Source organism: Oncorhynchus keta, chromosome 18 (assembly GCF_023373465.1).
Source record: "Oncorhynchus keta strain PuntledgeMale-10-30-2019 chromosome 18, Oket_V2, whole genome shotgun sequence".
Classification (NCBI taxonomy): Eukaryota; Metazoa; Chordata; class Actinopteri; order Salmoniformes; family Salmonidae; genus Oncorhynchus; species Oncorhynchus keta.
Genome location: NC_068438.1, coordinates 13,518,410 through 13,544,757, shown reverse-complemented (window position 1 = coordinate 13,544,757; position 26,348 = coordinate 13,518,410). Strand labels below are relative to the sequence as shown.

General features: G+C 43.2%; 1 protein-coding gene across 1 annotated transcript; it reads left to right on the top strand.

The window, feature by feature from the left end:
• Nucleotides 1–18,677: 18,677 nt before the first annotated feature.
• On the top strand, nucleotides 18,678–21,573 carry LOC118397319 (frizzled-9-like). Its single transcript, XM_035791965.2, has one exon. The coding sequence runs from the start codon at nucleotides 19,213–19,215 to the stop codon at nucleotides 20,962–20,964; it is 1,752 nt and encodes a 583-aa protein (XP_035647858.2). The 5' UTR covers nucleotides 18,678–19,212; the 3' UTR covers nucleotides 20,965–21,573.
• The last annotated feature ends 4,775 nt before the right edge of the window (nucleotides 21,574–26,348 follow it).

Here is a 26,348-nt window from a genome sequence, read left to right as displayed (position 1 = left end):
ATTTTTATCCTGTACCCACAAAGGGAGATCTTGGAGGTTCCTTGCTACAAAGCAAAGCTCCTGGTATAGCCGTACTGTTAGGCGGGTTTGGCCCATTTAGACTGAAGTGCGTGTCTGGCCTGATGACAACCTGAGCCGTGACTGATTAATGGGCAGCGTTGATATGATCCTATCTCTGACAGGAAGGTTTAACACAGACACAATGAGCTGTAGGGCCCACTCACCTTAACAGGATAGACCACAGAGTGACACATCTATTGGATAGACACTTTAGTCTGTCATAAGCATATAATTATGCTTATACAATAATCATGTAATAGGATCTCTATGGTCATATGCCTGATCTATGTCACCTTACCAGGATCTGTGGTCCATCCAATGGAAGCTACACTAACACCCAGAGTGGTCAGAATGTGAGCAAGTCTTGCTTCCCTTCCTCTCTCATTGACTCTCTGTCTCTCAGGTCCTCTGTCACATATCCAGTCTCTCTTTGTATACTGTAGGCCTACTGTATCCTATGCGTGTAAAAGAACAGACCATGATATGCAATGCTATGAGGTTTGTCTGCCAAGGAAACCTGCAACTGCAGCCTTTAAGCCCACTGTGATCTCTGAGATCTGCTTCCTGTGTTGTACAGTATGTTATAGGGGTGCTCTATCTCCCTCTACCTCTATGGTGGTGTGTATGGGAGGAGGGGATGGCGGTCTGAGGAACTTCCTTACATTCTTCACGCTAGACCTCCCTCACTGCACTCACAAGGCGTAAAAATCCCTGTTCTGCTTTCTGAGCGGTTAGTTACATAGTTACTAACAGATTGAACACCTGAGGGGTCATTTGTTCAAGGGCCTTTCCCGAGTTAAGACACCTCTGGATTACAATGGGTTATGATGGATATGTTTAGGGAACAGTCAAAGCTCTGTCTGTCTGTCTGTCTGTCTGTCTGTCTGTCTGTCTGTCTCTGTCTCTGTCTCTGTCTCTGTCTCTGTCTCTGTCTCTGTCTCTGTCTCTGTCTCTGTCTCTGTCTCTGTGTTTTGTTCTTAACTGACTTGCGTAGTTAAATAAAGGTAAAATAAAAAAATAAATATATGATTTCTTGCAGCTAAGTGGACTACGTCATAACTAGCCATAGGGAACCACATTCTTGAATAAAGGCTTTCTGTATAGCAATACCTTTGTGGCAATCCTGTATGTATGGGGATTGTAACGGTGGCTGTCAATAGTTCCTTCGGAGGTGGGTTTGATGTGGAGGTTTCAATAAATCAGTCATACAAACACTAGCTGGAACAAGTCAGGGGAAAGAGATTCGGTTGCACATACTCAATGTGAGGTGTAGTCTTTCCAGGAAGAGGTTGAAGGACAAGGATGAGGTGCGACTAGACGAAAGCATCCAGCAGGCTTTGGGACAAAATAAACAGTCTAAAGTAGATTTCCTACGTCCCCATGCAACCAAAATACCCTGTGTCTGTTGGCTGCCACTGAATGTGTGCTTTATACTCTCACACCTAGAAGAATGAACCACATATTTGGTGGGGGTGTGCTGCCAATCGTAGGTGTCCATACTTTGGAACGAATACAGAAATACAGATGTAGCCCTACTCTTAACCTCTGCAGCCATGGTTGATGCTAGCTCTATGCTAGCTCTCTCTCCCTGAGGAAGCCTGTGCTGACTCTGTGGTAATGCTCTCAGGCACAGCGGCAGTAAAGTGATCCACAAGCTATCAGCAGGCGATCAGATAGCAGGAGGGATATCAGTGCCATCTCAGGCATGTCCCAACTCCTGGGTTGGGCTGCATTCTCTCCATTACACTATACTGTATTTTGGGTAATGTTACGATACTACAGTACCAGTCAAAATCGGACCGCCAGACTGCCTATCAGGGGAGTGACTGTTCATCTTTGTGTTTTTGTAGTTGTTTTTTGTTTTCTCCAAGTTTCCTCTATGTCACCCAAACCAGATGTAGCAGCGCTATCTAGCATTCCCTGTCAACACAAATCAAAGAAAATGACTCCGAGATGCAGAGTTTCCCGAATCTGAAATATCCAGTCACGTTGAAACACAAACTGCAGCTCAGATTCTATTCAGATGGTATAGGCCTGGTCTTGAATAAAACACAAACTTCTTCTGCTCCAAACGGTTTTACACTTTTTAAGAACAAGGCATAACACTGTCTGACTTGGCCCCCACCCCCTTATGCCAAAGTTTATCATACAAGTTTCTCTTTGTATCCATTTTTAAACATTAAGGAAAATAATTGAACCTTTGTATGAGGGAAGTTGTTTATACAACAGCGCCATCACCAGGAACAAGAGAAAGACCCCGCTCGGAGTCTGGGAGCTGGGGACTAGAGGTGGAAAAGGGAGAGACTCTGAGTCTGGGGGCTGGTGGCTGGGGACAAGAGGTGGAAGAGGGAGAAAAAGGAGCTCTTTGAGTGACAGTAATTTAGGAACCTGGGCTTGTTATTATTTTCCTGCTTTAAGTAAAACATGCAGTTCTGGGTACAGCACTTGGGACCAAATCAAAGGCAGATTTTTCCTCGTCAGATTTTGTGTGTGAGGGTTACACATCTCCTGTCTATGTGTGTGTGAGGGTTATACATCTCCTGTCTATGTGTGTGTGAGGGTTACACATCTCCTGTCTATTTGTGTGTGAGGGTTATACATCTCCTGTCTATTTGTGTGTGAGGGTTATACATCTCCTGTCTATTTGTGTGTGAGGGTTACACATCTCCTATCTATTTGTGTGTGAGGGTTATACATCTCCTGTCTATTTGTGTGTGAGGGTTATACATCTCCTGTCTATTTGTGTGTGAGGGTTACACATCTCCTGTCTATTTGTGTGTGAGGGTTACACATCTCCTGTCTATGTGTGTGAGGGTTATACATCTCCTGTCTGTCTACACATCTCCTGTCTATTTGTGTGTGAGGGTTATACATCTCCTGTCTGTGAGGGTTATACATCTCCTGTTGTGTGTGAGGGTTATACATCTCCTGTCTATTTGTGTGTGAGGGTTATACATCTCCTGTCTATTTGTGTGTGAGGGTTATACATCTCCTGTCTATTTGTGTGTGAGGGTTATACATCTCCTGTCTATTTGTGTGTGAGGGTTATACATCTCCTGTCTATGTGTGTGTGAGGGTTATACATCTCCTGTCTATTTGTGTGTGAGGGTTATACATCTCCTGTCTATGTGTGTGAGGGTTATACATCTCCTGTCTATGTGTGTGAGGGTTATACATCTCCTGTCTATGTGTGTGAGGGTTATACATCTCCTGTCTATTTGTGTGTGAGGGTTATACATCTCCTGTCTATGTGTGTGAGGGTTATACATCTCCTGTCTATGTGTGTGAGGGTTATACATCTCCTGTCTATTTGTGTGTGAGGGTTATACATCTCCTGTCTATGTGTGTGAGGGTTATACATCTCCTGTCTATTTGTGTGAGGGTTATACATCTCCTGTCTATTTGTGTGTGAGGGTTACACATCTCCTGTCTATTTGTGTGTGAGGGTTATACATCTCCTGTCTATTTGTGTGTGAGGGTTATACATCTCCTGTCTATGTGTGTGAGGGTTATACATCTCCTGTCTATTTGTGTGTGAGGGTTACACATCTCCTGTCTATGTGTGTGAGGGTTATACATCTCCTGTCTATGTGTGTGAGGGTTTACATCTCCTGTCAGGGTTACACATCTCCTGTCTATTTGTGTGTGAGGGTTATACATCTCCTGTCTATTTGTGTGTGAGGGTTATACATCTCCTGTCTATTTGTGTGTGAGGGTTGTACATCTCCTTCTATGTGTGTGTGAGGGTTATACATCTCCTGTCTATTTGTGTGTGAGGGTTATACATCTCCTGTCTATTTGTGTGTGAGGGTTATACATCTCCTGTCTATGTGTGTGAGGGTTATACATCTCCTGTCTATTTGTGTGTGAGGGTTATACATCTCCTGTCTATTTGTGTGTGAGGGTTATACATCTCCTGTCTATTTGTGTGTGAGGGTTATACATCTCCTGTCTATTTGTGTGTGAGGGTTATACATCTCCTGTCTATTTGTGTGTGAGGGTTATACATCTCCTGTCTATGTGTGTGAGGGTTATACATCTCCTGTCTATTTGTGTGTGAGGGTTATACATCTCCTGTCTATTTGTGTGTGAGGGTTATACATCTCCTGTCTATGTGTGTGTGAGGGTTATACATCTCCTGTCTATTTGTGTGTGAGGGTTATACATCTCCTGTCTATTTGTGTGTGAGGGTTATACATCTCCTGTCTATTTGTGTGTGAGGGTTATACATCTCCTGTCTATGTGTGTGTGAGGGTTATACATCTCCTGTCTATTTGTGTGTGAGGGTTATACATCTCCTGTCTATTTGTGTGTGAGGGTTACACATCTCCTGTCTATGTGTGTGTGAGGGTTATACATCTCCTGTCTATTTGTGTGTGAGGGTTATACATCTCCTGTCTATTTGTGTGTGAGGGTTATACATCTCCTGTCTATTTGTGTGTGAGGGTTATACATCTCCTGTCTATTTGTGTGTGAGGGTTATACATCTCCTGTCTATTTGTGTGTGAGGGTTATACATCTCCTGTCTATTTGTGTGCGACTGTGTGCGATTAAACACTTTGTCAAAGAGAGTGGGAACATGAAAAACTCAAGACTCACATTATCATGTTCATCTGGGTCCTCTGGTCTGGAGACATCAACATGTAAGCATGTACTGTACCACAGTTCTCAGAGTCATGAGAGGTTCACACAAACTGCTTGCAAAATTGTACTACATCTGTTTTTATCCTAGCATAATCCCATTTTGTCCCTCGCTAAAGTGGAAATGTTTTGACCCATGTCCTTGCCCTCAGCCGTCCTGAAGAAAAATATTTTGTTTTCTATTATCTTGCAGACAACAGAGATGTTTATTTTGCTCACAACCCAATGTATTTTGCTTACAGCCCGACATTATATAGAAGATGAGATATATTTTTCAAGTCTAGCATCTTCATGCCTACTGACAGGATTTAGGGCACAAAAGCCCTGTGTAATCTCATAGCAAGCTGTCACCACCTCCAACAATGTCGATGTGGAGCAAGAAATGAACAGGAGGCCTCATGACCCTCTCGCCTTAGCCCGCCTCCGTTTCGTGCATACAGCGCTCAGGGAGGCTTGAGGTTTGGAGGTTTCAAAACCACAGTGACCTTTTTTCTCCCTCCGCTTAATTTCTGGAGTTTTCCCCTTCGAAACGACACACTGGATAAATTATGTTCAGCATGAAGGCCTCCTTGTTCACTCAAAATAAAAAATAAAGCAAGACACCCTGGTCTGGTGACAGAAGTTCCAGAACTTCCAAATAAATTCCCCTGAAGCATGTACTTTTGGGTGCTCTAGTTGGCTGCAGTGTGACTAGTGGCCGACGGACATGAGATGGAGAGGACGAGTGGTGGAGAGGAGAGAAGAGGAGCCGGTCTCATTTCATCATGATCATGACCATTAGCTCTGACAAATTGAAAACTCTAGTCATTGGCGACTCCATTACCCGCAGTATTAGACGAATCATCCAGCGATCATACACTGTTTACCAGGGGGCAGGGCTACCGACGTTAAGGCTAATCTGAAGATGGTGCTGGCTAAAGCTAAAACTGGCGAGTGTAGAGAGTATAGAGATATTGTTATCCACGTCGGCACCAACGATGTTAGGATGAAACAGTCAGAGATCACCAAGCGCAACATAGCTTCTGCGTGCATATCAGCTAGAAAGATGTGTCGGCATCGAGTAATTGTCTCTGGCCCCCTCCCAGTTAGGGGGAGTGATGAGCTCTACAGCAGAGTCTCACAACTCAATCGCTGGTTGAAAACTGTTTTCTGCCCCTCCCAAAAGATAGAATTTGTAGATAACTGGCACTCTTTCTGGGACTCGCCCACAAACAGGACCAAGCCTGACCTGCTGAGGAGTGACGGACTCCATCCTAGCTCGAGGGGTGCTCTCATCCTATCTACCAACATAGACAGGGCTCTAACTCCTCTAGCTCCACAATGAAATAGGGTGCAGGCCAGGCAGCAGGCTGTTAGCCAGCCTGCCAGCATAGTGGAGTCTGCCACTAGCACAGTCAGTGTAGTCAGCTCAGCTATCACCATTGAGACCGTGTCTGTGCCTCGACCTAGGTTGGGCAAAACTAAACATGGCGGTGTTCGCCTTAGCAATCTCACTAGGATAAAGACCACCTCCATTCCTGTCATTACTGAAAGAGATCATGATACCTCACATCTCAAAATAGGGCTACTTAATGTTAGATCCCTTACTTCAAAGGCAATTATAGTCAATGAACTAATCACTGATCATAATCTTGATGTGATTGGCCTGACTGAAACATGGCTTAAGCCTGATTAATTTACTGTGTTAAATGAGGCCTCACCTCCTGGCTACACTAGTGACCATATCCCCGTGCATCCCGCAAAGGCGGAGGTGTTGCTAACATTTACGATAGCAAATTTCAATTTACAAAAAAAAAAAATGACGTTTTCGTCTTTTGAGCTTCTAGTCATGAAATCTATGCAGCCTACTCAATCACTTTTATAGCTACTGTTTACGGGCCTCCTGGGCCATATACAGCGTTTCTCACTGAGTTCCCTGAATTCCTATCGGACCTTGTAGTCATAGCAGATAATATTCTAATCTTTGGTGACTTTAATATTCACATGGAAAAGTCCACAGACCCACTCCAAAAGGCTTTCGGAGCCATCATCGACTCAGTGGGTTTTGTCCAACATGTCTCTGGACCCACTCACTGTCACAGTCATACGCTGGACCTAGTTTTGTCCCATGGAATAAATGTTGTGGATCTTAATGTTTTTCCTCATAATCCTGGACCACCATTTTATTACGTTTGCAATTGCAACAAATAATCTGCTCAGACCCCAACCAAGGACCATCAAAAGTTGTGCTATAAATTCACAGACAACACAAAGATTCCTTGATGCCCTTCCAGACTCCCTCTGCCTACCCAAGGATGCCAGAGGACAAAAATCAGTTAACCACCTAACTGAGGATCTCGATTTAACCTTGCGCAATACCCTAGATGCAGTTGCACCCCTAAAAACTAAAAACATTTCTCATAAGAAACTAGCTCCCTGGTACACAGAAAATACCCGAGCTCTGAAGCAAGCTTCCAGAAAATTGGAACGGAAATGGCGCCACACCAAACTGGAAGTCTTCCGACTAGCTTGGAAAGACGGTACCGTGCAGTACCGAAGAGCCCTTACTGCTGCTCGATCATCCTATTTTTCTAACTTAATTGAGGAAAATAAGAACAATCCGAAATTCCTTTTTGATACTGTTGCAAAGCTAACTAAAAAGCAGTATTCCCCAAGAGAGGATGACTTTCACTTTAGCAGTGATAAATTCATGAACTTCTTTGAGGAAAAGATTATGATTATTAGAAAGCAAATTACGGACTCCTCTTTAAACCTGCGTATTCCTCCAAACCTCAGTTGTCCTGAGTCTACACAACTCTGCCAGGACCTAGGATCAAGGGAGACACTCAAGTGTTTTAGTACTATATCTCTTGACACAATGATGAAAATAATCATGGCCTCTAAACCTTCAAGCTGCATACTGGACCCTATTCCAACTAAACTACTGAAAGAGCTGCTTCTTGTGCTTGGCCCTCCTATGTTTAACATAATAAACGGCTCTCTATCCACTGGATGTGTACCAAACTCACTAAAAGTGGCAGTAATAAAGCCTCTCTTGAAAAAGCCAAACCTTGACCCAGAAAATATAAAAAACTATCGGCCTATATCGAATCTTCCATTCCTCTCCAAAATCTTAGAGAAGGCTGTTGCGCAGCAACTCACTGCCTTCCTGGAGACAAACAATGTATACAAAATGCTTCAGTCTGGTTTTAGACCCCATCATAGCACTGAGACGGCACTTGTGGATGTGGTAAATGACATTTTAATGGCATCGGACCGAGGCTCTGCATCTGTCCTCGTGCTCCTAGACCTTAGTGCTGCTTTTGATACCATCGATCACCACATTCTTTTGGAGAGATTGGAAACCCAAATTGGTCTACACGGACATGTTCTGGCCTGGTTTAGATCGTATCTGTCGGAAAGATATCAGTTTGTCTCTGTGAATGGTTTGTCCTCTGACAAATCAACTGTAAATTTCGGTGTTCCTCAAGGTTCCGTTTTAGGACCACTATTGTTTTCACTATACATTTTACCTCTTGGGGATGTTATTCGAAAACATAATGTTGACTTTCACTGCTATGCGGATGACACACAGCTGTACATTTCAATGAAACATGGTGAAGACCCAAAATTGCCCGCGCTAGAAGCATGTGTTTCAGACATAACGAAGTGGATGGCTGCAAACTTTCTACTATTAAACTCGGACAAAACAGAGATGCTTGTTCTAGGTCCCAAGAAACAAAGAGATCTTCTGTTGAATCTGACAATTAATCTTAATGGTTGTACAGTCGTCTCAAATAAAACTGTGAAGGACCTCGGCGTTACTCTGGACCCTGATCTCTCTTTTGAACTACATATCAAGACCATTTTGAGGACAGCTTTTTTCCATCTACGTAATATTGCAAAAATCAGAAACTTTCTGTCCAAAAATGATGCAGAAAAATTAATCCATGCTTTTGTCACTTCTAGGTTAGACTACTGCAATGCTCTACTTTCCGGCTACCCGGATAAAGCACTAAATAAACTTCAGTTAGTGCTAAATACGGCTGCTAGAATCCTGACTAGAACCAAAAAATTTGATCATATTACTCCAGTGCTAGCCTCTCTACACTGGCTTCCTGTCAAAGCAAGGGCTGATTTCAAGGTTTTACTGCTAACCTACAAAGCATTACATGGGCTTGCTCCTACCTATCTCTCTGATTTGGTCCTGCCGTACATACCTACATGTACGCTACGGTCACAAGACGCAGGCCTCCTAATTGTCCCTAGAATTTCTAAGCAAACAGCTGGAGGCAGGGCTTTCTCCTATAGAGCTCCATTTTTATGGAACGGTCTGCCTACCCATGTCAGAGACTCAAACTCGGTCTCAACCTTTAAGTCTTTACTGAAGAGTCATCTCTTCAGTGGGTCATATGATTGAGTGTAGTCTGGCCCAGGAGTGGGAAGGTGAACGGAAAGGCTCTGGAGCAACGAACCGCCCTTGCTGTCTCTGCCTGACCGGTTCCCCTCTTTCCACTGGGATTCTCTGCCTCTAACCCTATTACAGGGGCTGAGTCACTGGCTTACTGGGGCTCTCTCATGCCGTCCCTGCAGGGGGTGCGTCACCTGAGTGGGTTGATTCACTGTTGTGGTCATCCTGTCTGGGTTGGCGCCCCCCCCTTGGGTTGTGCCGTGGCGGAGATCTTTGTGGGCTATACTCAGCCTTGTCTCAGGATGGTAAGTTGGTGGTTGAAGATATCCCTCTAGTGGTGTGGGGGCTGTGCTTTGGCAAAGTGGGTGGGGTTCTATCCTTCCTGTTTGGCCCTGTCCGGGGGTGTCCTCGGATGGGGCCACAGTGTCTCCTGACCCCTCCTGTCTCAGTCTCCAGTATTTATGCTGCAGTAGTTTGTGTCGGGGGGCTAGGGTCAGTTTGTTATATTTGGAGTACTTCTCCTGTCCTATTCGGTGTCCTGTGTGAATCTAAGTGTGCGTTCTCTAATTCTCTCCTTCTTTCTTTCTCTCTCTCGGAGGACCTGAGCCCTAGGACCATGCCCCAGGACTACCTGACATGATGACTCCTTGCTGTCCCCAGTCCACCTGGCCATGCTGCTGCTCCAGTTTCAACTGTTCTGCCGTACTATTATTTGACCATGCTGGTCATTTATGAACATTTGAACATCTTGGCCATGTTCTGTTATAATCTCCACCCGGCACAGCCAGAAGAGGACTGGCCACCTCACATATGCTCTCTCTAATTCTCTCTTTCTTTCTCTCTCTCGGAGGACCTGAGCCCAAGGACCATGCCCCAGGACGACCTGACATGATGACTCCTTGCTGTCCCCAGTCCACCTGACTGTGCTGCTGCTCCAGTTTCAAATGTTCTGCCTTATTATTATTCGACCATGCTGGTCATTTATGAACATTTGAACATCTTGGCCATGTTCTGTTATAATCTCCACCCGGCACAGCCAGAAGAGGACTGGCCACCCCACATAGCCTGGTTCCTCTCTAGGTTTCTTCCTAGGTTTTGGCCTTTCTAGGGAGTTTTTCCTAGCCACCGTGCTTCTACACCTGCATTGCTTGCTGTTTGGGGTTTTACATTTACATTTACATTTAAGTCATTTAGCAGACGCTCTTATCCAGAGCGACTTACAAATTGGTGCATTCACCTTATGACATCCAGTGGAACAGCCACTTTACAATAGTGCATCTAAATATTTTAAGGGGGGTGAGAAGGATACTTTATCCTAGGCTGGGTTCCTGTACAGCACTTTGAGATATCAGCTGATGTACGAAGGGCTATATAAATACATTTGATTTGATTTGATTTGATGAGCCTATTAGCTGTTCGAAGTAAGCCCAGGTTTAGCCTTACACCTCACAACCAGCGCTTCGTGGCAGACATATGTTGATTATGGCAGGGGAAATGATGAGGATGAATGCAGTGGTTATGGAGGTTTGGACAATGCAAAACAGTTGGCTTTTATACTAAGATTGGGAGAGCCCTTCAGTCTGGTGTGACATGTGACAAACAGACCCAACTAAACAAATTCAATATTATACTGCAGTGCTTTCAGAAAGTACTCACACCCCTTGACTTTTTCCACATTTTGTTGTTACAGCCTGAATTTAAATGGATATTTCTGTCACTAGCCAACACACATACCACACAATGTCAGTGGAGTGGAATTATGTTTTTCGAAATTGATACAAATGAATAAAAAATGAAAAGCTGAAATATCTTGAGTCAGTAAGTATTCAACCCCTTTGTTTATAGCAAGCCTAAATAAATTAAGGAGTAACATGTTTCTTTAACAAGTCACATAATAATTTGCACGGACTCATTATGTGTGCAATAATAGTGTTTAACATGATTTTTGAATGACTATCTCATCTCTGTACCCCACAAATACAATTATCTGTAAAGTCCCTCTGTAACGGCGTTCTTCGTTTGTAGAAAGAGAGTCGGACCGAAATGCAGCGTAGTGGTTACTCATGACTTTAATAGAAAAAAAGTGACACATGAAATAACGATACAAAATACAAAACAACAAACGGAACGTGAAACCTAATTACAGCCTATCTGGTGAAACTACACAGAGACAGCAACAATCACCCACAAAATACAAAGTGAAACCAGGCTACCTAAATACGGTTCCCAATCAGAGACAACGATAATCACCTGACTCTGATTGAGAAGCGCCTCAGGCAGCCAAGCCTATACAACACCCGCCGCAATCCCAATAATACAAAACCCCAATACGAAATACAACAACATAAACCCATGTCACACCCTGGCCTGACCAAATATATAACGAAAACACAAAATACAATGACCAAGGCGTGACACCCTCAGTCCAGCAGTGAATTTCAAACACAGATTCAACCTCAAAGACCAGGGAGGCCTCGTAAGGAAGGGCACCAATTGGTAGATGGGTAAAAACATAATAAAAAAGCAGACATGTAATATATTTTTGAGAGTGGTGAAGTTATTAATGACACTTTGGATGGTGTATCAATACACCCAGTCACTACAAAGATACAGGCCTGTTTCCTAACTCAGTTGCCGGAGAGGAAGGAAACCGCTCAGAAGATTTCACCATGAGGCCAATGGTGACTTTAAAACAGGAGTTTTTTTGCCTCTAAAAGGAGAAAACTGAGGATTAATCAACAACATTGCAACATTGTAGTTACTCCACAATACTAACTTAATTGACAGAGGGAAAAGAAGGACGCCAGTACAGAATAAACATATTCCAAAACCTATACGCAACAATATTTTGGGGGGTATTTTATTAGGATCCCCATTAGCTGTTGCAAAAGCTACTAAACACTAAAGTAATATTGCAAAAAAAGATCCAAAGCAATGAACTTCTTGTCCTGAATACAAAGTGTTATGTTTGGGGCAAATCCAATACAACACATTAGTAACCGCTGCCAAAGGTGATTCTAGCATGTGAATACTTATGTTCAAGAGATATTTTTGTATTTCATTTTGTAAAATCGTGTTTTCATTTTGTCTTTATGGGGTGTTCTGTGTAGATGGGTGAGAGAGAAAAAAATCTATTTAATTCATTTTGAATTCAGGCTGTTACACAACAAGATGTGGAATAAGTGAACAGCTATAAATAACTGCATGAATACTTTCTGAAGGCACTGTTTAAAATTCATTAAAATAGTCTATGCTGCTCATGTGCCATTCAGTCATGCACAAATATCCATGTTGATTCTCTTTCTGTTGTTACTCTGTAATATAATAGTTGATACTAAAATAATTATCAAGGTTTAAGGTTCCTCTCCCGGGAGATGTTGGTAGCAGGTGCCACTACCCCTATTGATAGTGTAAGGACCTGAGAGTCTAGTCCAGTATAGAAACATGTTAGCACAATACATTGGTCCCTGTGTCATTTTACTCCTTAACCAACCCCTTCCTCCTGCACATGTACATGCAAACTGCCACCTCACATACATGCGTGTGCACATTAACACACACACACACACACAGTTTATTAATAGGATTTGTTTGGCCAGTAAAACTCGCTGGTAATCCTTAGGGGGCAGGAGTGAGAGGGGGTCTGGGTGGGGGTAGGGGGTCTGAGAAGAAGGTTCAAAGATAGATGCCGTCCCACCCACTGCTTGTCCTCCAGCTGATCCCTCCCTCTGCCCTCTACTCCTTTACCCCCTTGCCTCAATGTTGCCATTTTCCTCCAGCTGTAGATGGTGCTAGGCCATAGGTGATAACAACCATGAGAGATTACTCATGTTGGTTACACTGATATAGTATCTATCTCTATGATATTGTACCTCTCTGTAAGATTAAGGGAGATACTGAGGATCTTTACAGGATCTGTGAGAACACTGACTGCTTTGATTGCCATGGCATTTTACACCAATAGGAAGGGAGTGGGGGCAAATTATGTCATTCAATCGCCACATGATTGGCTTGTTGACCTGTCTGTCAACCTTTCACTATATAGAAATCCTCAGATGTAGTTGAAGTCCTCTGATGTCCTTTTATCTTCCCAGACATCAAAGTGGGAAAGTATGATTGAAGAAGGAGTACTGGACACATAGATATTAGAGTGGCCTTGTTTTCCCCATGTACGCTGCCAGGTTGTGATGTATAAATAGGTGGGCTGTGTCAGTGTGTGTGACCACAGTGCCGAGGGGGTTGTGTGTGTGACATGGGGGAGGGGGCTGGGGGGTTGCGGCAAGGGTCCGGGGGCTGGCGGTGCTCTCTTATGTGCTGAGACCCAAGAAGCCGCCCCATGAAGGTGGTGACGGGTGGCCAGAAGGGCACGGATTCAGAGTATTTGGGTGTTAATTGAACTTATTGGTCCGCTATTCACAGCCTTGACGTGACGGTGATTTAAGAGACTAGTGTGAGAGAGAGTGGGATAGAACAGGCTATCTGATGATCGCTGCTCCTCAGAGGTGACTGGGGCACAGCAAGGCTGGGAGGGCGACAATCCGTAGCCTCCATTTTGTTAGCGACGAGATAAGGAAATAACTTACTTACTGCTTCATGCCACTCTGATAGTACACTGAGTGTACAAAACATTAGGAACATTCTATGACAAACTGACCAGGTGAATTCAAGTGAATGATCCCTTATTGGTGTCACTTGTTAAATCCACTTAAATCAGTATAGATGAAGGGGAGGAGACAGGTTAAAGGATTTTTAAGCCTTGGGACAATTGAGATGGATTGAATTGGAAGGGGGTGAATGGGCAAGGTATTTAAGAGCCTTTGAATGGTGTATGGTAGTAGGTGCCAGGTGCACTGGTTTGAGTGTGTCAAGAAATATAATGCTGCTGGGTTTTTAATGCTCAACAGTTTCCTGTGTGTATCAAGAATGATCCACCCCCGAAAGGATATCCAGTCAACTTGACACAACTGTGGGAAGCATTGGAGTCAACAAGGGTCAGTGTCCCTGTGGAACGCTTTCAACACCTTGTAGTCAAATTGGGGCTGTTATGAGGGCAAAAGGAGTGTTAAAAACAATATTAGGAAAGTGTTCTGATTTTTTGTCGCTCAAACTCAGGTTGATTCTAAAATACAAAGGAGAGAAAGGTATTTAGAGGCGATATTAGAAACTAGATGTTCATTCGAGATGTATCGTTTTTACTATGTCTGGGATTTTTAAAGCAGTGCGTGACAGGTCTTGTGAAGAAAGGTGGCAAAGGCTAGTTTTACATTGATTTAGGAATATTGCTTATTACTTTACAGCTACACCTGACCTTCTTGGCTCCATTCCCTTCCAGTCCAATTTTAGTCCTTCCACCTCAGCCTTAACACTGGAGTAGTTTACTCCTGCACTCCGACCCATAGTGAAATCTAACCAAGCCTAGGATTCACTATAACGGAGAATGCCTGCTGAGAATTCATATTCCAGGAAAGCAGAATATAACATATTCTCCAGTTATACGACCTTGGCAAACAGGCATAGTTCTTCTGTTACCCGTCCACAGAAATGTGAATAATCCAAGTTTGCGAGTTGCAACAACAAACTACCCAATATAATTTGCATGCCCCCCATCGAAGAGTTATCTTTAAAGACTTCCAAAGCCTTTCTAACCCCACTTTACCGCCTTACAACCACCCAGTCACTCAAAACACCCCCGTTCCCCTTTCACTAGGCCTGCGACCACACAGTAGTATTGCTTTCCATTGCATTTCTCCCCCAGGACCAGTGAAAGTAGACGTGTGTATGCCCAGAAAGTTCAGCTTTTAAAAACAAGAGGGGAAAGGTTAACTCTCACAAATTGAGCTATTCAACATCAGGCTTCCCTTTCCTACCTCTCTTTACTACATATATCTGTCACAGACTACACACACACACACACACACACACACACACACACACACACACACACAGGCAAACACACACACATACACACACATTTAAAATATATATATATATTTCACCTTTATTTAACCAGGTAGGCTAGTTGAGAACAAGTTCTCATTTACAACTGCAACCTGGCCAAGATAAAGCATAGCATGCACACACGCAAACACACACAAGTGAATGAATGCATGGACACACACAATTAGACATGTATTGCATAACTCTGCGAACACACACACACACAAACACACACACACACACAAACACACACACACACACATTCTCTCTTTTCCTTTCACTTTGGACATGGTTAACGGATAGATGAGAGTCAGGGGTTCTGGGTTGGAATCCCTGTTTGTAGAGAGATCATATGAAATCTCCTTTAGTTTTCTCTACAGTATCTGATATCACACGTATCTTGACATAATAATGTGGTTGGATGCCTTGTTTGAACCCTTTGAATGAATGCCTCATATAGTACCGAGACCCCCGTTTATTTTTGAAATCCTTCAAAAACATTTGCTTTGCTTGGCCCCTCACATTCTAACCATTCTTCTGAGGAGCCTGTCTGTGCTGCCTGGGTCCCTTGACTTGGAAAAGTGCTGGGTTTTTGCCTACCTCATTAAGTGCCTTGTTCCCTCCCCGCCCGATCGAGGGATATGAGAGAAGAGGACAAGGAATAGAAATCCATTCGCTCATTTTGTCTACCTGCCACCGCCAGAGCTGTAAAGAACATTATCTTTCCACATCACTGAGAGATGGAGAACACAGATGGGTTGTGATGATGAAAGAATTCATTCCTTACAATTCTCTTAAGCGGTTAAAGAATAGCAGGACAATAACAGTCCAATACTGTTCATGAGAGTTCAGAATATTCATAGTGCAGTAGAGCGGTAGAGCGCAACAGTGGGTTCGTCACTTTTGCACTCACCCACTGCAGTAAATGAAATAACATATTTCCTGCTACTGAAATAGTTCTGAAACTAACTGAGCACAATGCCCAAACATTCAGTGAACGTCTCTACCCCACCCAAACCTACAAGGGATGGGCCCTCATTCTATACGGTGAGACCAGGGTATCAGAGCAGCAATCCAGAGAGGATTGGGACTGAATTAACAGAGTTAATTGCATGATTAACAAGCATTTCGCAAAACCCCCAATAACATCTGCTGAATATGTGTATGTGACCAATAAAATGTGACTTGATTTGATCCGACCTCCAACCATATGCCATTGTGCTCCCTATCAAGAGCAGTATGGCTGTCCAGATGTAGATCTTTAAGGGAGAGGTGTCTCTTATTACACCCATAACGACCTCAGACAGCCAGTGTCTCTGGGAGAGTAATGTCAACCCAAGCTGTGCCAAGCTCTGCCATTGTTCTCCACAATGCGTTTATGGCTTGGTGTCTGATATATGATAACCAATAAGTAAGAGGAGTAATAATTACAGGGCCCACATGTTGGATCATCTGATTACTGGATGTAACACAAGATGGTGGGTTTGTTTGAAGGATAGTTATTATAAAGACATACAAAAATCTGGCAATGGCAAGCTTTGTTATATTGCAGTGTTGGAAAAGGGGGAGTGTACGTGTGTACGTGTGTGTGTGTGTGTGTGTGTGTGTGTGTGTGTGCGTGCGTGCGTGCGTGCGTGCGTGCGTGCGTGTGTGTGTGTGTGTGTGTGTGTGTGTGTGTGTGTGTGTGTGTGTGTGTGTGTGTGTGTGTGTGTGTGTGTGTGTGTGTGTGTGTGTGTGTGTGTGTGTGTGTGTGTGTGTGATTGGAATTAAACTCAACATTTGTACTTTCTTCCAAAAAGTGGGAAATCAATTCTCAGATTAGGTGACACCCCCCACCTCTCTCATGCCTCCCTGTTTGATAGGTAATTCCAGTCACTGTGCCTTTCTAATGGCTTCCATGGACCTACAGTAGTATTTCAAATGGCCTCACAACGATTCTACGGTGTGCACTTTACCCCTTGAGAAGCTATATCTAGATAAATATATTTTTGTTAAGCCTCTTTTACTCTTAGGCCCCGTCACTTTGCCTCATGGCTTTGAAACCTGGGCCTTTTAGAAGGGCTCACACATCTGAATGCATAGGCTAAACAATGACATGAAAGAACTGTGAAGTATAATACTAGATTTATCAAAAGCATCATGCTGACGTGGAGCAAGATAACATCTCTGTGTCTGGAATGCACTTCCTCTCTGGCTAGATGAGGATCAAGCCCCAATTTGAATTTGAAGGCAAAGTGACAGCATATTTTACCAACTGCCAAATCTGATACAGCACCACATAACACCAGGGGTTACGTGGTTTTATTTGCCTACCGTCACCACCATTTGTCAGAAAACAAAGCAAAATAGTCCAAGCTTTCCTTCCCTCTCTCTCTCTCTCTCTCTCTCTCTCTCTCTCTCTCTCTCTCTCTCTCTCTCTCTCTCTCTCTCTCTCTCTCTCTCTCTCTCTCTCTCTCTCTCTCTCTCTCTCTCTCTCTCTCTCTCTCTCTCTCTCTCTCTCTCTCTCTCCCTCCCTCTCTCGATTAAGAGGAGTTCAAAGACAATCCAGGTTTGGACATTTCCTTTGATGCAGAATAAGCACTGCTGCAATGGACCAACAACGAAAATCCTTCACATTTAAAATGACTTCTTGGTGAGATCTCCTCCAGATATTTATGGCTGTTTTCAGGAAACCTTTTCATAAACTCAAGTGTTGGTGAAGCTGCCTATTTAAATATTTGATGCATTTTGTACCTATCTTTCATTTAGCCTTGAAAGCTCAAACATCTCAGATTTAGCATCATGTGTCAGAGGTGCACCTAGTTCATGGGCCTAATGTGCACCTAGTTTTTGAACATGTCTGATATTTTTTACCAAGACCATAATGTATTATGCTGTGCATCACTGTCATATTATAAGCTGTTGGATCATACGGTCTCTTTGATATTTTCTGGTCTCTCTTTGGCCTTTCCCAAGATAGCCTCATCAATGGGATTTTGTGCATGAGTAGAGTCAGCTATATCACATAGTGAATGAAAAGATCAAACACTTATTTGAGCTGTCAAAGGGGGCAATTGTAGCCTACCATTCAGCCACTAGATGGTAACAATAGTTTTTTCCCTAGGCACAAACACTGACCACATAACATGTGCCATGTTAGTGATACCAAAGAGAATAATATACATTGTGATACTGTACTCACTTAAACCATTTCAGAAGCAGAAGATTTGTAGCCTCTCATAAGATGCCTTATAAACTATTTGGACATTTACATTTAACTACGCTGGGCGAAGCTGGGCCAATTGTGAGCGGCCCTATGGGACTCCCAATCACGATCAGATGTGATACAGCCTGGTTTCAAACCAGGGACTGTAGTGACGCGTTTTGCACTGATATGCATTGCCTTAGACCGCTGTGTCACTCAGTAGCCAAATAGGACATAGCCTATTGTAAAAAATAAAACAAGTAGCCTAAGGATTATGATCACTATTAAAAGATTAACATTTATCCTAACCTCACTGACCACTTTCAAATTCCCAAATAAAGAAATGTGGAATTAATAGAGTCGTGCGTGCGCTTAAAGACGCTTCTCATGTCAGTGGTGGGCGGTACGAGACTGAAGCGTCTCGTCATGGAAATGCTCACCCTCGCGTCGGGTAAGAGCCGCTGATAGAAGAGAAAGTTGAGTGTTCTCAAACGATGGATGGAGAGCGGTTGTCCGAGGTAGAGTGAAATATATCTACTGCTGCAAATAGCTGTACCGATTCAGCTTTAAACAGTTTTTATTCAAAGTTAAGAAGTCAAGGATAAGGAGTCAACACTTTCTGTAATGAACGTTATTTAAGCTCACCACCGTTATTTTCTCATTTCATTGCGAACTTCATTTTCTAGATTGAACTCTGCCTTCCTCGAATTGGCTCGGAGGCTGCCTTCTAAGAACATTTAAACATCTAATTCTGGGGAAGCTTTTTTTTATGTTTTATATCATAGACTAATGTTTACCTACTGGAATTATTTTTTGTTATATTTTACCTGCATTTGCGTTGTGCATCAGCATAGAATGCATTTGTAACAACGGATTTTTAACGCTTGTTGGGGCTGTGCTTACAATGGTAAAATAATACGGAAATATCCTCTTGAATTTACATTTTTGGTCTGAACAAATACAACTATTTGTTAGACTAATCATATGACTGAAAATAAGCATGGAGGGGTCTCCTTTGAAGATACTGATTTCTCTCTGGTGTCCGCTCATGATTGCTGCCTACAGTGTGGAGCTAGGAACCTACGACCTAGAACGAGGGAGACCAGCCAAATGCGAACCCATAGTAATTCCCATGTGCCAGGGCATTGGCTACAACATGACCAGAATGCCCAATTTTATGGACCATGACAACCAAAAGGAGGCTGCCATCAAGCTGAATGAGTTTGCACCTCTAGTGGATTACGGCTGTGATGTGCACCTTCGTTTCTTCCTCTGCTCTCTCTACGCCCCAATGTGCACTGATAAAGTGTCTACCTCCATCCCAGCCTGCAGGCCCATGTGTGAGCAGGCCAGGCAGAAGTGCTCACCCATTATGGAGAAGTTCCACTACGCATGGCCTGACTCGCTGGATTGCTCCAGGCTCCCGACCAAGAATGACCCCAACGCGCTGTGCATGGAGGCTCCAGAGAACGACACCAAGACGGATATCAAGAAGGGAGAGGACATGCCTTTTGTTCCCCCTCGGCCCAGGCAACCGGGTAGCAGTAACGGGCGCTCCATGGGCAGTCTGGGGTCCTGCGAGAACCCAGAGAAGTTCCATTACGTGGAGAAGAGCCAGTCGTGTGCTCCTCGCTGCTCCTCTGCAGTGGACGTGTTCTGGTCCAGACGGGACAAGGACTTTGCCTTCATCTGGATGACGGTGTGGTCAACACTCTGTTTTGTCTCCACGGCCTTCACCGTTCTCACCTTCCTCCTGGACCCCCACCGCTTCCAGTACCCCGAGCGGCCCATCATCTTCCTCTCCATGTGCTACAACGTCTACTCTGTGGCCTTCATCATCCGCTCGGTGGCCGGGGCCGAGAACATCGCCTGCGACCGGGAGAATGGCGAGCTCTACATCATCCAGGAGGGGCTGGAGTCCACAGGCTGCACCATCGTCTTCCTCATCCTCTACTACTTCGGTATGGCCTCGTCCATCTGGTGGGTCATCCTCACCCTCACCTGGTTCCTGGCCGCTGGGAAGAAGTGGGGCCACGAGGCCATTGAGTCCCACAGCAACTACTTCCACATGGCCGCCTGGGGCATCCCAGCTCTGAAGACCATCGTCATCCTCACCATGAGGAAGGTGGCAGGGGATGAGCTGACGGGTCTGTGCTACGTGGGCAGCATGGACTCTGGAGCGCTCACCGGCTTTGTGCTCATCCCTCTGTCCTGCTACCTTGTCATTGGCACGTCCTTCGTCCTCACCGGCTTTGTGGCGCTCTTCCACATCCGCAAGGTGATGAAAACCGAAGGCACCAACACGGAGAAGCTGGAGAAGCTGATGGTGAAAATCGGCATCTACTCCATCCTGTACACGGTGCCCGCCACCTGCGTCATCATCTGCTACTTCTACGAGAGGCTTAACATGGACTACTGGAAGTTCATAGGTCTGGAGGTCAAGTGCGTGTCGTTCCCCGGGCGCCGGAACGAGGACTGCTCCCTGGAGTCGTCGGTGCCCACCGTGGTGGTGTTCATGCTGAAGATCTTCATGTCCCTGGTGGTGGGCATCACCAGTGGTGTGTGGGTGTGGAGCTCCAAGACCCTGCAGACCTGGCAGGGCCTGTGCAGCAGGAAGCTGGCATCAGACAGGACTAGCAGGAAGCCCTGTGGCAGCGTGAGCTGCAGCACACACTGTCATTACAAAACCCCTGCCGTGGTGCTCAACATGGCCAAGACAGACCCTTACTCAGACAGCCCCACACATGTCTGACGCTGACAGTCAGTATATTACCAGTATGCAGTTCATTCAATGCTCTGTCTAAACACAGGAAGCTACTGGGGTGACATTGTAATATATAGAATAAGAATAAGATTGAGATTGAGAGGAAGGAGAGAAGTTATAATTCAACTGTCCATTGTTGCTTTTCTGTGCAACTTTCCTTATTTCAGTATTGATGAGAAATGTTCAGTATTGCTCTCTATAAACACACAAGATGTGTGGACTGTATTGCATAGAGATGCTCGACTGCAATGCAGAAAAGGCATTGCATGGACATTTTAAAGGAGAGGCATTGTTCTCCCCTGAACTGGGTATAAATAACTACATAAATATGTTTAAATGTTAAACAGTCTATTTATTGTATATATATTTAATTGAAGTTTACTTTGGTTTCTCACACGCTTTGATTGGAGTGAACATGCATCCATGAGGCTAAAAGAGTAAACTACTGAGCATCAAGGAAAATGCAGTGCCTCTTATTGGGTTCTTAAAAATAATACAATTGGGTATACATTTTCAAAACTGCCTTTTAATTGTATGTTTTTGGTCGTGGTTCATTTACTATTATTAAATTGAGTGTGAATCCTATACATTTTTCAATATGGCTTAGTTTCATTGGATTGATTGAGAAAATGATATTGAGAGACTTGGGAGGAAAATGCATTGACAAAAAATATTGAATTTTACATTATCTTTGATAATAATTTGGCTCTATAATAAATAAATATAATTCTTACAAAATGAGAAGTTATATATGGCTATAGATATCCATGATTCATTCATGTCATTATCCCAGGACGACCAGAATGAATCAGATGTGCAAGACTGGTTGAAGTAGACTGTAGTAGGGTTCATTCTCTTTTGGGTGAAGTAGACTGTAGTAGGGTTCATTCTCTTTTAGGTGAAGTAGACTGTAGTAGAGTTCATTCTGTTTTAGGTGAAGTAGACTGTAGTGGGGTTCATTCTGTTTTAGGTGAAATAGACTGTATTAGGATTCATTCTGTTTTAGGTGAAGTAGACTGTAGTAGGATTCATTCTCTTTTAGGTAATAATAATAATATAATATATGCCATTTAGCAGACGCTTTTATCCAAAGCGACTTACAGTCATGTGTGCATACATTCTACGTATGGGTGGTCCCGGGAATTGAACCCACTACCCTGGCGTTACAAGCGCCATAGTAGGATTCATTATGTTTTAGGTGAAATAGACTGTAGTAGGGTTCATTCTCTTTTAGGTGAAGTAGATTGTAGTAGAGTTCATTCTGTTTTAGGTGAAGTAGACTGTAGTAGGATTCATTCTCTTTTAGGTGAAGTAGACTGTAGTAGAGTTCATTCTGTTTTAGGTGAAGTAGACTGTAGTAGAGTTCATTCTGTTTTAGGTGAAGTAGACTGTAGTAGAGTTCATTCTGTTTTAGGTGAAGTAGACTGTAGTAGGGTTCATTCTCTTTTAGGTGAAGTAGACTGTAGTGGGGTTCATTCTGTTTTAGGGGAAGTAGACTGTAGTAGAGCTCATTCTGTTTTAGGTGAAGTAGACTGTAGTAGAGTTCATTCTGTTTTAGGTGAAGTAGACTGTAGTAGAGTTCATTCTGTTTTAGGTGAAGTAGACTGTAGTAGAGTTCATTCTGTTTTAGGTGAAGTAGACTGTAGTGGGGTTCATTCTGTTTTAGGTGAAGTAGACTGTAGTAGGATTCATTCTGTTTTAGGTGAAGTAGACTGTAGTAGGGTTCATTCTGTTTTAGGTGAAGTAGACTGTAGTAGGGTTCATTCTGTTTTAGGTGAAGTAGACTGTAGTAGGGTTCATTCTGTTTTAGGTGAAGTAGACTGTAGTGGGGTTCATTCTGTTTTAGGGGAAGTAGACTGTAGTAGAGTTCATTCTGTTTTAGGTGAAGTAGACTGTAGTAGAGTTCATTCTGTTTTAGGTGAAGTAGACTGTAGTGGGGTTCATTCTGTTTTAGGGGAAGTAGACTGTAGTAGAGTTCATTCTGTTTTAGGTGAAGTAGACTGTAGTAGAGTTCATTCTGTTTTAGGTGAAGTAGACTGTAGTAGGATTCATTCTGTTTTAGGTGAAGTAGACTGTAGTAGGGTTCATTCTGTTTTAGGTGAAGTAGACTGTAGTAGGGTTCATTCTCTTTTAGGTGAAGTAGACTGTAGTAGGATTCATTCTCTTTTAGGTGAAGTAGACTGTAGTAGGATTCATTCTCTTTTGGGTGAAGTAGACTGTAGTAGGGTTCATTCTGTTTTAGGTGAAGTAGACTGTAGTAGGGTTCATTCTGTTTTAGGTGAAGTAGACTGTAGTAGGGTTCATTCTCTTTTAGGTGAAGTAGACTGTAGTGGGATTCATTCTGTTTTAGGTGAAGTAGACTGTAGTAGGATTCATTCTGTTTTAGGTGAAGTAGACTGTAGTAGGGTTCATTCTGTTTTAGGTGAAGTAGACTGTAGTAGAGTTCATTCTGTTTTAGGTGAAGTAGACTGTAGTAGGGTTCATTCTGTTTTAGGTGAAGTAGACTGTAGTGGGGTTCATTCTGTTTTAGGTGAAGTAGACTGTAGTAGGGTTCATTCTGTTTTAGGTGAAGTAGACTGTAGTAGGGTTCATTCTCTTTTGCAAATGAAAGGTAGCCTAATTCCTATGGTAATGCTAACATGCAAATATCAACTGTAATCATTTGGAGAATTCTTCTCAATATAAGGATAAATGCAACAGTTTATATTCCTAACTTTTGTAGCCTAATACGCCCATTTCTTCTTACTCCAAAGTCGTAGCCTCTTTGAACACATTTATCACAGGACAATAAGGCCAACATTTGTTGTTTATTTTCCTGTCAACCATTTGGTCCTTAATTTCCTCTCCTGCTTTGAAGCAATTTTCTACAGTGAGAATCGCGTGCCATATGTTCAACTGCATAGGCTGCGTATAAGCTAGATCCTGGAAGCAACATGGACACAATATTCCTCAAAGAGAATTGGAGATGAATAGAGGGGCAATCCAAGTAGTCTCAAGGTTCGGGTCATCATCTTTAAAGAGATACTTCCTGGTTTTGACAATGAAGCCCTTTATCTTCCAGTCAGATGAACTCATGGATACCATTATGTCTCTGCATCCAGTATGAAAGAAGTTTGAGGCAGTTTTCCGATCCAAGGCTAACCAGCATTAGCGCAATAACTGGAAGTCTATGGTATCTACTAGAATACTAGCAGTTACCATAGACGTCCAGCCATTGGCTAACACTAGTTAGCAATTGCGCTAACGCTTGTTAGCAACTTTTTTCAAACTGCAGGCAGAGACATACAAATGGTAGGCCTATTCAAGAGTTCATCTGACTCTGGGGAAGTAGATATAGTGCTTCATTGCCAAAACCCTGAAGTATCCCTTGAACATGCGGGAGCTGTTCACAGAGAAATATATTTAATGGGTGTGCTAATCCTTTCCCTGAACCACTATTGTGCCCTGTCCTCCTCTCTGTTTGATCCCCATGCAAATACATGGCACTTTGATCCAGGAGGAGGAATTTGAAGTAGGCCAACTAGATCTCAGCACTAGTCCAACGCTTTACACCTGAATTGGGAGGAAATTAATTGAAGATTTCTATTTGACCAAAAAGTTTCACAAATGTCATCCTACATATTGGTCATTGGTTGCATGGTTTTGTCTCGGTTTGAATTTGGTAGATTCAAGCCTTATGTTGGCAGCAACTGTTCTCAGTAGATTACACACACACACAATTAGGGTGTCAATGTCAATTATAAGCACACCCGAATATAAGAGACCATTTGTTTCACAGCAGGCTTGCTGGCATGCATGGTGTTTGACAGTAAATGTAATTGTTTATGTCTGTCTGTGTAATTGTGTTCCGTGTCAGGCAACACATGAGGTGATGGCATGGAAAGACGTGAGGACCAAGAGTTACATTTACATCATCAGACTGCTGCTCACTTTAACGTTTAGATTTTGTCAAGCTTTATAGACGGTTGTGTTGTGTTGTGGTTTTTCATTTAACCTTTGTTAGACACCATCAACATTAAGATTACAGCAATTTAACTAAATCATTTAAGTTGAGAAGACAGTCTTTGCAGAACAGAGTATCATATTGTATTATAGTGTGTGTGTGTGTGTGCACATATGTAAGGAGGGAGAGGTAGATGGGGGTTAACCTCTGTGTTTTCCTCGCTTGGCCATTATAGACATTGTCCATTGCTTAGCAGAGAGAGCTGAAGTCTTGACATTGCCAACCACATTTAACTATCAAAAGTGAGTGTGAGTTTCCTTTGAAGCATGTCGCTGGGACACAATAACTGGAGTTAAAGCCACATGCACCAGTTCACGTACGGTTGAACGAGCTGCTGGCTTCCTCTCGGGATTACGCTCTGTGACATGACCCAGTGAGGTGAAACACTTGCTCTTAAAAAACAGCCAGTCCCACCTGTGTTTTCTGTGATTAGATAGGAACTGCAGTCTGTTTAGGACAAGGGCTGAGTTAGAAGATATGGAGGTACTTAATGTATTTGTGTTGCTAGACAGAGAAAACAAATCCCCCAAAGACAAAATGCAGTGATTGGAGTAACAGGGAGCATTTGCAACCGTTTGTTGTTTATAAACCTTGTTCAATGAGGCTTGTTCCATGATTGAATGCTGTCCGAACATGTTAGTGCCAGTAGCTTGTGTATTTTCTAGCCGTCTCCAGAGGAAAAACTTGTTCAGACTCACAACACTACTGAACTTCTGTTACGATCGTCTGAATGAATGGACCAAGGCACAGCGTACTTAAAGATCCACATGTTTAATAAATATGAAACTCACCAAAAAAACAATACAGATGCAAACTAAACATGAAATTCTGGGCTGCTCTCAGGCAGCTACAAAAAAAACAAGATCCCACCAAATACAGGTGGGAAAAAAGCTGCTTAAGTATGATCCCCAATCAGAGACAGCGATAGACAGCTGCCTCTGATTGGGAACCATACCCGGCCAACAAAGAAATATAAAACATAGATTGCCCACCCTAGTCACACCCTGACCTAACCAATTCGAGAATTAAAAGGATCTCTAAGGTCAGGGCGTGACAACTTCAATGTAGATGGAAGGGAGTTTGGAGCTGGGCCCAGAATACCTAAAACAGAGTTTGTTTGAGCTGTGTGTCCTGTGGGGCGCCATACCTGTGGTCAACAGCGTAAAACTGAATTTAAATACAAACGAAGTGGTAGCAAAAATCAATTGAAATTCATCGGAGGAATCAGGTAAAAAAGTATCCGACTGCTCCGAACTCTACTTCATATATAGAGCAAAACACACACCTCTGGTAACACCTGCCCTTCAAAGTTGATTCATCAAACAGTGGAGTATTACATTAACTATTTAGGCTTGGTGAATAAGATTTA